We start from the raw sequence: 12,583 nt of genomic DNA, 5'->3' as shown, positions 1-12,583 counted from the left end.
GTCCCTAAGCGCTTGAGGGCGCTGTATTTTGCATTGCCGGTGCCCACCCGGCATTGGGACCCATTTCGCCGATTTTCGGCATAGCGAGTGCCCACCTCGCTTTATTTTAGTATTTAAAGGCCGGTGCCACCCGGCATTGCCCCGTACTTTGCGTTTGTAAATACCTCGAGGGAGCCCACTCCTCGGGTATTGAGAAGCCGCCTGCCTCCCTGAGACGGGCCGCCGCGCGGCCCGCGACGACCCGGAAGTCTTCTGGCCGACCGGCCAATAGCAGCGCGGCCCCTGAGAGGCCGACCGGAAGTCCCGCCCCGCAGCCGAGCGGCGCGAAAGGAAGCAGACGGCGTGTCCTGCCCGAGGCTCCCGATCGGAGGGAGAGCCCCGGGACGAGCAAGGAGGAGATCCGGCAGTGCTCCTGCCCCCGCAGCACCAGCGAAGTACCGGTGAGTGCGGGGACAGGGTCCTTTGTTCTTTGAGCGGCCCCGATTGGCAGAGGGCCGCTCCAACGTGTGGGGCATTCCTTTGTAGGAGCGCGAGGCTCCGTGGGGCATCTTTCTGGATCCTGAGTCCCCCGTGAGGGACTCCAACGCGCCCCTTGTGCTGTGCGAGCCTGCAAGGCTCCTGGGGGCCAGTTGTGTGTTTTGAGCCCGGCGAGGCTCCAACGACGGCCGCATTTGAGTGAGAGCCCTGAGAGAGGCTCTGGGGGCATTCTGATTACCTTGAGAGCGCTGAAGCTCTATTTGCGCATTTTTGCTGGTGAGCCCCTGAGAGGCTCCTTGCCCCTTGTTCTTGAGCCCTCCTGGCTCCAACGTTGTGCACCTGTATTTAACAACTGTCCAGCACTTAGTGGACAGTTGCCACGTTTAGGTTTGTGTGCTGTGCTGCCTGCGCAGCTTCCCTGACATTGAGACTCAGGGCATTCCGCCCCTTTCGAGGCCAGTTGGCCTGAGGGACACTTTTGAGTGCTGTGCTTTGTGCACCCCGCGCATGGTAATTTCTTGTTATGTAATTCTTGCGCATGTGTTCTAACCTGTACCTTTTCTAAAAGTGACCTGACTAGGTATTCTTATGGTTATCCCCTTTTGCTAAACGTGACCTGCAGAGAGGATTGTTTATGTTTATCCATTATGCTAAATGTGACCTGCATAGTGAATTGCTGATTCCGCTTACCTTTTCTAAAAGTGACCTGATTAGGTATTTCATGTTTATCCATTATGCTAGATGTGACCTGCATAGTAGATTGTTGATGGTTCATTTTATGTTTAGGTTTCCTTCCCTTTGCTAAGAGTGAACTGCTTAGGTGTTGGTATTCCTTCCTTAGGTCCTAGTTACCTGCGTGATTCACCTACAGTGTGTTAGGGTTGCGTAGGAGGTCCTTACTGTTCCAGTGATTACTGGATGTGTGTTGCATTTATAATTTTGGTGCTACTCATTCTATGTTTACGACATAAGTGTATATCTACCAGTATTATTATCTAACAAGTGCCTACCCCTGACAGTGGTCCATGTGGCCCTGTCCTGTACATAATTCCCCTTGTAAATTCTGCCCGTGCCTCTGGCACATTGTACAGTTTGCGTGTGTTATCTAATGTATTTTGTTTATTATAATACAAAGGCTATTTTTTATATAACCTTGTGTGGAGTCTTTTCTTTGTGGTGGGCCTTGGGTGTTGTTGCTGGGGTGCGTGCGCAAATACTTAACTCATACCGCCTCCAAGTTTAGCCTAGACTGCTCGCGCCACGCTACCTAGAGGGCGAGTGGGGGTTGCCTTGGTGTGTGACTCCCCTGCCCTGACCTTGGGAATGGTGATCCCTGACTGACCTCGACGCGAGTCTTGGCTGGCCAGGGTCCCGTTTCTAACATTGGTGGCAGCGGTGGGATAAGGATTTGTGTTTGCGCTGTACCACAGTGGCGACAGGCCACACTTCAAAGCTCTACATTTTAGATAACCGCATTTTGGGGATTATTGTTTTTTAGGGAAGTTCAGTTTTGCTTCTCCTGAAAGGTGTCATTTGTATTTGTCCAGTACCTCGTTCCCCGCCCTGCTCCCAGAGTTTGGTACCTGTGTCGCTTGTGGTCAGGTTGAGAGAATCAGGGGTGGTAGAAACTGCCTTACCAGTCCGAGGGGAGGGTTGTGTGTGAATGAGTGTGTGTTACGCTGGACAGTGGAGTGCAAGTTCTGAGATAGGAATCTTGCTGAATTTTGTTGAGTGTAATCTCCTGTTGAGCTCAGACCCCCAGGTTCCCTGTGTCAAACTTTTCCCGAGAACGTCCGTCAAAATGGAGCCAGTCTTTGATCTCTGTAGTCTGTTTAGGTACAGTAGGTTAGAGCTGGTCAGATTCTGCGAAAAGGGAGGCATAGAGGTGAGTGAGTTGGTTACTCAGTCCCAGCTTAGGGACAGCCTGATCCAGTGGCAAAAGGATCAGTGGGATCTCGAGCACAGTGAGAGAGATAGGGCCCGGGCCGCACGCCATGAGGGTGGTGAGTCTGTGGGGAGCCCTGAAGATTCTGTTAATGAATGTGAGTTGGATGGTGATGACAGTGGATGGATGTCAGCAGAGAGTGAGGACCCCATAGATAGGGAGTCCCTTGCTGGGTCCATTGTCAGTACCAGCGCCCCATCCCTTTCCCTGTCCCCAGAGGAGTGGTTGGATAGGAAGGAAGAGAGGGAGTATCAGCTAGCGTTGGAACAGCTCAGGTTGGAGCATGCCAAGCTAGAGGCTGAGAGGGCCTTGTTCAGGGAGAAGGTAGCCCAAGAGAGTAGGTTACCCCCTGAGTGCATGTGTAATTGTCTGGATTCCCCAGGGAGGGTGGAGTCCAGTGGTGGCAGCTTTTTAAATGTTGGTGTAGACAGTCCCACTCCCAGTTCCCCGAGTATGTTGCCTGTTTCCCCCGCAGAAGAGTTTGGGTTGAAGTTCAGGAGACTTAGGAAACTGCCTCATCAGTCTAGGGAAGACTTTGAGGATGAGTGTTGTGGAGCACTGTTTGATTGGGAAAAGGCTCACGTGAACGACAAGTCTGGCGGATTGTTTTGCATGGTTGTCACAGAGCACCTGCTCAGTTATTGTGTGCCAGAGTTGCGCCAGCATCTGTTGAAGTTTGGATCGTTTAGCGCATGTGAGCTTGCAGCGGAAGCCGACCGATGGGAGGGTGCAAGAGGTTCCTTAGCGCCGCTAGTGAGTGATTCCAATAATAGTGGGTCAGGTTTTCTCCAACCCAGCGTGGTGGAGAAGGGTGAGAGTAGCCCAGCTAGGTCTCAGTATAGTGAGGAGGGTGTAGGGGCTTGCTGTCTGTCTCAGTGGAGCGGAAGTGAGTGTGAGACCGAGAGTCCCCAGATGCCCGAAGCCCTGCCTCAGAGCCTGGATGGTTTCTTTAGGGAACACCAGGGTGGGGACCTATGCTTACCTGGTAGTCCACTTGAGGGAGATCTCCTAGTGTGTGGGGGACCTGGAGCATCTGTGAGCGGAGCTTCTGCAGTTGTAGAGTCTGGCAGTACTGCTCCAGGAGGGAGAGTACAGAAGTCCAGTGAAAGGAGTGATTTGGGAGTGACCTGTGAGTCCTCAGAAGTCCTGGAGTGCCAGGCAGTGTTTCCACCAAAGGTTCTAGACCGGAGGTTGGAGGTCCAGGTTCAGGGTTTGCCTGACCTAAAGGGTGGGAGTACTGTAACCCGTATCCTGACCAGTTCTTTCTCCAGAGGTACCGCCCCGGTTGGGAGGGAGCCGGACTCTGGAAGGGGGTGCAGAGGGTGGGAAAGCCCGCCTCTGACCCCGGTACCACCTGAGGGGTTAAACCCTAGGTTGGGAGAGTGGTGTTTAGAGGGTACCCCTCGCAGGAGGAGGAGGAACCCTAGGAGAAGAGGTAAGGGGAGGAGAGCCTTCCCTGAGACTCCTGGTCCGCCTGAGGTTGTAGACCAAAGGCTGGTGAACCAGTGGCAGTCTAGCCCTGTCTTGCAGACAGGAAGAGTGGAGCATGGCTGTTATGTGCCAGGGGTTACTACCCCCCACTTGGTGAGTTGGCAGGATCCAGTGGCACCTGGGTGGCCTAGGGCCTCGTCCTTGCCGAGGGCAGCTGGAGAGTACCAGTGGGGTAATCCAGTGAGTCCCTACAGTAGCTTTAGAAGGAACCCTAGGGGTTCACAGTGGCGTAAAACAGGAGGGTGTCCCTGCAGTTGTGGGCCCGCGTCCGTGTTTTATCGCCCCAAGCAGGGAAGTCCATCACGGTGGTGATTGGTCTGCCCTGCGTTTTGGCTGGTAGGGGGTTGTGTTGGACTTGGCCCTTATGGCAGGTTCACCCCTAATCTTTTTGCTTTTAATCTGTGATGTGTATGTATGATTTTCTGGTCTGTGCGCACTTTTTCTCTGTGTCCCAGAGTAAAGTGCGTGCATGTAGTGAGGCTGGCCTGCTCTCCCATAGGGATGCATGGGGAATGTCTGTGTCCCTAGTAATTCCTGATGTGTGGGGAGTGCATGCTCGAATTTGGTATGTGCGTGTTCGTGGGAATAAATGCTTCGCAATGATGTACGTTGCGTGAGTGTGTCATGTGTAGAAATGCCATTTCTGGGACTTGGCATATTGCTGGAAAATATGCCTGCAGTGTGATTGGCTGGAGCTGGCTGGTGAGCCTGGCTCCAGGAAGGCTGGATGGGTCTGCCCGGTGGTGAGTGTGAGATCAGCATGCTTGATGGCTTGGGAGGAGTGCACCTGGTCCCTGATGGGCCTGGACTTTCCCCGGACAATGCTGGCTCCACCCCCTGTAGTGCGACTGATGGCCCTAGCCCTGCCAGTGAATAGAGAGGGTGGTTGGGGTAAACAGAGTACTTCAGAACTAGCTACAACTGGTTTCTCCCCCACCCTGCACCATGAGACAAAGGAATTTGCTGTATAAGAAGGGGCTGTGTCCCCATACAATTTGTCCTGTTCTTGGTTCTGCCTAGGATCTTGCCAGAGGGGGCTGCTGCTGCTGCTGGGGCCAAGAGGACCGCCACTTGGCTGTCTCCCTGCCTGGAGACCCAGTGTGCTGGCTCTGGCCCTGCCTTGCCCCTCTGCCTGCCTCCAGACCCTGCTGGAGCTGATGCTGTGCCTGGAAGCGCTTTTGATGGATTTATAGCGCTAGGAGCGCTTTCCTTGTGCCCCAGCGCTTTGCTGATAATTCTAGCGCTAGGCGCGCTTTCTGGAGTCCCTAAGCGCTTGAGGGCGCTGTATTTTGCATTGCCGGTGCCCACCCGGCATTGGGACCCATTTCGCCGATTTTCGGCATAGCGAGTGCCCACCTCGCTTTATTTTAGTATTTAAAGGCCGGTGCCACCCGGCATTGCCCCGTACTTTGCGTTTGTAAATACCTCGAGGGAGCCCACTCCTCGGGTATTGAGAAGCCGCCTGCCTACCTGAGACGGGCCGCCGCGCTGCCCGCGACGACCCGGAAGTCTTCTGGCCGACCGGCCAATAGCAGCGCGGCCCCTGAGAGGCCGACCGGAAGTCCCGCCCCGCAGCCGAGCGGCGCGAAAGGAAGCAGCCGGCGTGTCCTGCCCGAGGCTCCCGATCGGAGGGAGAGCCCCGGGACGAGCAAGGAGGAGATCCGGCAGTGCTCCTGCCCCCGCAGCACCAGCGAAGTACCGGTGAGTGCGGGGACAGGGTCCTTTGTTCTTTGAGCGGCCCCGATTGGCAGAGGGCCGCTCCAACGTGTGGGGCATTCCTTTGTAGGAGCGCGAGGCTCCGTGGGGCATCTTTCTGGATCCTGAGTCCCCCGTGAGGGACTCCAACGCGCCCCTTGTGCTGTGCGAGCCTGCAAGGCTCCTGGGGGCCAGTTGTGTGTTTTGAGCCCGGCGAGGCTCCAACGACGGCCGCATTTGAGTGAGAGCCCTGAGAGAGGCTCTGGGGGCATTCTGATTACCTTGAGAGCGCTGAAGCTCTATTTGCGCATTTTTGCTGGTGAGCCCCTGAGAGGCTCCTTGCCCCTTGTTCTTGAGCCCTCCTGGCTCCAACGTTGTGCACCTGTATTTAACAACTGTCCAGCACTTAGTGGACAGTTGCCACGTTTAGGTTTGTGTGCTGTGCTGCCTGCGCAGCTTCCCTGACATTGAGACTCAGGGCATTCCGCCCCTTTCGAGGCCAGTTGGCCTGAGGGATACTTTTGAGTGCTGTGCTTTGTGCACCCCGCGCATGGTAATTTCTTGTTATGTAATTCTTGCGCATGTGTTCTAACCTGTACCTTTTCTAAAAGTGACCTGACTAGGTATTCTTATGGTTATCCCCTTTTGCTAAACGTGACCTGCAGAGAGGATTGTTTATGTTTATCCATTATGCTAAATGTGACCTGCATAGTGAATTGCTGATTCCGCTTACCTTTTCTAAAAGTGACCTGATTAGGTATTTCATGTTTATCCATTATGCTAGATGTGACCTGCATAGTAGATTGTTGATGGTTCATTTTATGTTTAGGTTTCCTTCCCTTTGCTAAGAGTGAACTGCTTAGGTGTTGGTATTCCTTCCTTAGGTCCTAGTTACCTGCGTGATTCACCTACAGTGTGTTAGGGTTGCGTAGGAGGTCCTTACTGTTCCAGTGATTACTGGATGTGTGTTGCATTTATAATTTTGGTGCTACTCATTCTATGTTTACGACATAAGTGTATATCTACCAGTATTATTATCTAACAAGTGCCTACCCCTGACAGTGGTCCATGTGGCCCTGTCCTGTACATAATTCCCCTTGTAAATTCTGCCCGTGCCTCTGGCACATTGTACAGTTTGCGTGTGTTATCTAATGTATTTTGTTTATTATAATACAAAGGCTATTTTTTATATAACCTTGTGTGGAGTCTTTTCTTTGTGGTGGGCCTTGGGTGTTGTTGCTGGGGTGCGTGCGCAAATACTTAACTCATACCGCCTCCAAGTTTAGCCTAGACTGCTCGCGCCACGCTACCTAGAGGGCGAGTGGGGGTTGCCTTGGTGTGTGACTCCCCTGCCCTGACCTTGGGAATGGTGATCCCTGACTGACCTCGACGCGAGTCTTGGCTGGCCAGGGTCCCGTTTCTAACACACATGAATTACATTAAGTTGACATTGCTGCATGGTTCTGCGGAGAGATAAGTGGCTCCTTGCTTGACCTGCTACACACAAGGAACCCTGTCTCTACAGTATAGCTCTTTTGTTTCAGCCAATGTGTGAAATGTTCATGCAGGATCTTTGGCAATTCACAGAGTGATCACTAAATGTATAACCTTCCCCTTCAAAATGAAATGAAGTATATATTCCAGCATTCATGCAACAAGAACTAAAAAAACCACCCAATATTCTGTTGTACAATCCATGGTATTTACTCATAATTCTTGCATTTTCTCTAAGCATGTAAACCCTCTCACCCTCAACTTTGTTTACAAATGAGAATATCTGGATTCCCTTCCACCTCCTTCAAAGCTTAACAACCAATGGAAGCTGCAGGTTCAGATACTACAAGTTCACTTCAAGGTTGTATGACCTATGTGCAGTTGATTGTAATTGTATCTCCTGGATAAGTTTGTCAAATTCTGACCTTTATTTGGATTAATCATTTCACATAAAATTACAAAATAAACATCACCAATCATCTCAATTCGAAATCTCCCTATTTAATGTATTAGTAGCCATGATAACTTCTGTTTGTAATGCACACACAATGGATTAAATGAAATCTCGGATGAGCATAAAACTTGCAGGACACACTAAGAAAGTTTTTAACTACTCTCCTACACTCAACGCATTCAATTTTCGTTCATGAAAGATGGAAGTATAAGCATCTCAACTTACTTGTCTGGTCCATTGTTATTCCATATAGTTATGTGTGACTGAGCTCATGACAGTAACAACGTTAATTTAAAAAAAATCACAACCTCCAAAAGAACACATTAGTCAGAAAAAGCCACACACATCCATCACACTTTTGAGGCGTCATATAGGTACACCTCGCTGGAATCTCCACTTTTAGACACAATGCACATCTCCAAGACACCAGTTAAACATACAGCTCCAAGAGAACACATAAACATGCCTTTGCAAGATACCATGTGAAACACTAGCTCAATGCACCATAGCTAGTCTGATTTAAGAGCATACTGTGGACTATATCAAAATGCTCTATTCTTAATACATTATCCCCATACTTCAGCATGAGCAATGCACATATCAGGTTTCTAGATGGAACGTGAGGAAATTGGTAAAGACCTTCAGATACACATACCCCAAGCAGCAACCAATAGGACCACATTAACTGCACCCACGTTACTGATGGTCTTACTCAAGCATAAAACAAATTCTGGTCTGTGCTAAAATCCTTTAGACTAGGGTACAAGGATGCACATTCCCAACAGTGCTGCGGGGTAATAAGCATGACAATATAGTGCTATATGAATCCCTGATCTATTACTTATAATTATTTGTCTCATTGCACAGAGCTCGGGTTGTTTTAGCACATCTCAGATTTGTTTTCATATCTACATTCAGTGTATGCGTCTCAGCATAGAGGTACACGTAGGCCAAGGCACACAAACGCAAACATGTGTTAGATATGGATGCAGAAATACATATGAACATATGATCAACCATGGGCAGATCTTGATATATATATATATATATATATATATATATATATATATATATATATATATATATATATATATATATATATATATATATGTGTGCTGTGCATATATAAATGCACACACAAATATAAACACATACCAAAAAAGATAGATAGATAGATAGATAGATAGATAGATAGATAGATAGATAGATAGATAGATAGATAGATAGATAGATGAATAGATCGATAGATAGATAGATAGATAGATAGATAGATAGATAGATAGATAGATAGATAGATAGATAGATAGATAGATAGATAGATAGATAGATAGATAGATAGATAGATAGATAGATAGATAGATAGATAGATAGATAGATAGATAGATAGATCTGTTTTACGCATTCCATTCAAAGGAACGTTTTCACTTGTTACGGAAATGACATAACCAGTGTTTCAATACCACCTCGGGATTCTAGTGATGTTTGCGAATCACTTAGCCATCCTAGTTTATTATCATGTAAGATGGATGAGCTTACAGCATCCTCATACAAAGCAGTCTTTTCTATATCACATACATCTGTTGACTGGATTATTAATATTGATTTAGCCCTATTGACGTATGCGTTCTTTTTCAATGTTTCGCGTGAACACGTAAAACACATGCTATATTAAATGGCTTCACCTAGAAAGGGTCAACAGAATCTGACAAGGTGCCAATACCGACAGAAATGGGGGCTAGGACACGAGCATCACGACTGAACAGTGGTTAAAACACAGTCATCGATGGGACGCCGTACCAGTGCAATGCCACTGCTCTTGAAAAACACCAACTGGAAATACTTTTCCAAGGTTTCGCTCCTACATTTTAAGTACAGGCTTCTGAAATAAACGTGGAATGCCCCTGCTGTTCACATAGGCGGAGAGAGGGAAGCCACAAAGGAAACGTGTGCAAGCCGTGTGACTGACTGCCGCTGTGGAACGGCGCTAATTGTCACACAAGCATAGGAGCCTCTCGCATAAGGGGGGGCGGGGGGGTCATTGTCACAAAAGCATCCCTCAAGCTGGGCAGTACATGATCTCTCCCTGCACAGACAATCACCGCACACAGAATGTCAAACAGTCGGGTCCGACACCTTCCTCGAGCACATTTTCCTGCAGTAGCTGAAACCTTGCCCTACAGGCACCGAACAATAAACCCCCCTCCGCTTTACATCCCCATTGTGTGCCCTCCGCCCACCATGTTCTGTGGAGATCCTCGTGGAAGACGAGCTGCCCCCCTGGGAGCACTTGGCGGTAAGTTTCTTAGAGGAAAATGAAAAGAAGAAAGGCACAAATCACCAGGGTATTTCATTAACACATTATTGCTGCTGAAGGAAGGCACTCAAAAAGGCACAGAGAGAGAGTGAGGGCGGTCTTACCACGAGCACTGGAACTCCGGCCACCAGGGAGAGGAGCAGGGCCGGCGGGATGTCGCTGTTCTCGTCCGGACCAGGGTAGGGCTTGGTGTACGAGCTGTCGTAGCAGAAGAAGCCCTGGACGTTGACAGTGAACGTGTCCGTGTACTCGAAATAATAAGCCAGCATGACGGTCCCGGCCATGATCACCATCTGGAAATAAAGCATGGTCGTAAGAGGGAATGGCAAACTCATTTAAAAGAAGCATCCGCTACATCTCCCTGGGCAGCTCGAGCGGCGGAGGAGGGACCGCCCGGCCGCTGTCCATGCACCGGGTGCTGAACCTCCACAGACAGCCTGCCACAGAATTCCTGCTCAGGGAGCACAGGGCTTTCCTCGCATCACTCTCGGGGACGCGCCAGTGCTCGGGGGTGCCTCAAACTCCATTAAAATAGTCGCCTCCCAACACTGCCAGGCTCACATTGCATTCCCACTCCTAGGAAAACTGCCATCCGTGTAAACGTGACTGACGCGCTGTGTATTTTTTTTCCAGGAACCCCAGCCACTCGCTCTTTCCCCCCTCTCCGTGGTCTGTTACCAGATATTTTCCCAGTCTCGGCACCATCGCCCCCTTTGAATATCACTGCTTTATATCCAGATTCATTTTTGTCATGTCTTCACGCGCTCTTGCTATTCCCTTCACAGCCGGCCGTGCATTATGCCTTCTCTCCGTGGCATAGGGGAGCCCACAGCCTAGTGCCAGATTTGCAAGAGGCACAGATGCACACACTTTTTTTTCCTTGCACAATCCAGATGAGTTCCAGCAAAAGCGTGGCTATAATCCACAAAAGGCAGCTGTCACCTTCGTAGTTTCACAGCTCGCTCCCAACCATGTGCACAAAACACGAATCAAGGTAACAAAGCGAGCGTTTACTCCTGAGCGAGGTCGGTGTGTAGGGGCAGTGGGACATCCAGGGAGCAGTATTGACGACAAGAGGGCAGGGCATTGCTTCCCTGGCCAGTCCTACATGCCACTGACATCATCACATGCCTTCCATGGACTGCAGGAGCCCCCGGATTACGTGAATGAGTCCAGATTAAAACGGCATAATTCCCCTGAGCATTGCATCCAAATCCAATCGGGGTGCAAGACTGCAAAGGCGCGAATTAAGGCCAAGCAGTCCCAGGTGCATGCAAAATGGGGGTGTAAAAAATGCTCGCGGCTGTTCTTACGGCAGCATTTAGATCACCCCACGTTGCTCTGGCGCCAAATGCTTCAGCATGTGTTCTCCTGACTGCTGCGCTCCCTAGAACTGCCTGCAGTTGCAGACTTCAAGCTCTGAGAGGGTTGGAAGGAAAACCTGGAATGGATAATTTGCAACGCTAAGAATTGTATTCTTTAATTTGGCCGTATTCGGAGCACCCACGTACCCCCAATGCACCAGCACAATGCCCAGGAACCATTGAAACAGGCGTGTGAGAAAAATACAGCTAATTATATGAAGAGCATGTGTTTAACGCAGTTAAACGTGTCCAACAATTGACACAATGTTTCTTCGCTCCTTAAGTCATCATTACGAATGGCTCAGTGTTTCGACCCAATAAGATTTATCAGGTCCTATAAATAATTCCCAATTGGCAGTTTGTCCCGGAGAGGGCAGACATTTGGATTTTGGTGCTCAATGCACCAAATCTGCATGTCACAATAATTAATGGATTACATTTTGAGGTTTGACCAGCTAAAATTTACCAGGGGGAAGGGCAGGGTTTTGGTTTGCCACCAACTCCTAATAGCGACAGGGGTTACCGTACCTATCACAATTAACAGTGCCACTTGTAATGCGGGCCAAGTCTCCAGTATGACATGTCTGTTGTGGTCAATTCGCAACTGGCAGTTCATGCAAATAGTGAGTGCCTGTCAGGTAACACCACCTCATACTTTTAATATAATCAAGTATTAAGTTCGATAACCTCCATTAAAAATTACTTTAATCTTGTTTTATACTTTGAGATAATTTTACTCATTATATTAAAGGATTATTTTACTCTAGTAGACCAAGTGTCTCTTCTGTCTCAGCTTTTGTCTCTTTGTTAGTTTTCTTGGTCCTCGTTTTGATTAGGAAAGAGAGAGAGCTGGGTTCAGATTTAAAGTACACATAGATTGCCTTTTACAAATATTGTATGTGATATTTATTTCTGGTATATATTAATTTTACAGGTGTGCAAGGAACAAAAATGTGGTATATCCTTGACTCTACCATGAGAGCAAAAAAGAATCTCATTAGTCAGGAAGCTCCGGCAACACATACATGTGCAGGATCCGACAGTAACTGTAGCACCTTATTGGCTTTTCAATCTGTCATTTGACAGTCTTACTCTACTGCAGATTGGCATATATGCTCCCATTGCATTTGTAATATGATGATTTTATACGGAAACGTATTGAACATACCTTACAAGTGTGGACTAAGAGATCCAATGTCATCACCAGCAAAATGTAATATTCAGAAATGAACAAATGTCGAAGTTTCTTTTTAGGTTGGCCAAAGCAGATTAATATAGCCTTATAGTCTGCTGACAAGAGCTATACTGGTTATTAAAGGTCTTGAACCCACGTTTCGGTGAGAGATGGC

General features: G+C 48.8%; 1 protein-coding gene across 2 annotated transcripts in view; it reads right to left on the bottom strand.

The window, feature by feature from the left end:
- The window catches only part of PLPPR5 (phospholipid phosphatase related 5), a 622,523-nt gene extending 611,286 nt beyond the window's left edge, over positions 1-11,237 (bottom strand). For both annotated transcript variants that reach the window (XM_086954660.1, XM_086954669.1), the window contains exon 1: positions 9,975-11,237. In XM_086954660.1, coding sequence (XP_086810786.1) covers positions 9,975-10,205 — 231 coding nt within the window. In that variant the 5' untranslated portion in view covers positions 10,206-11,237. The remainder of the gene's footprint in view (positions 1-9,974) is intronic.
- Positions 11,238-12,583: the final 1,346 nt, after the last annotated feature.

The sequence above is a fragment of the Lissotriton vulgaris genome, chromosome 1_1 (assembly GCF_964263255.1).
Source record: "Lissotriton vulgaris chromosome 1_1, aLisVul1.2, whole genome shotgun sequence".
NCBI classification, from domain to species: Eukaryota; Metazoa; Chordata; class Amphibia; order Caudata; family Salamandridae; genus Lissotriton; species Lissotriton vulgaris.
This window is presented reverse-complemented; position numbering and strand designations above follow the sequence as displayed.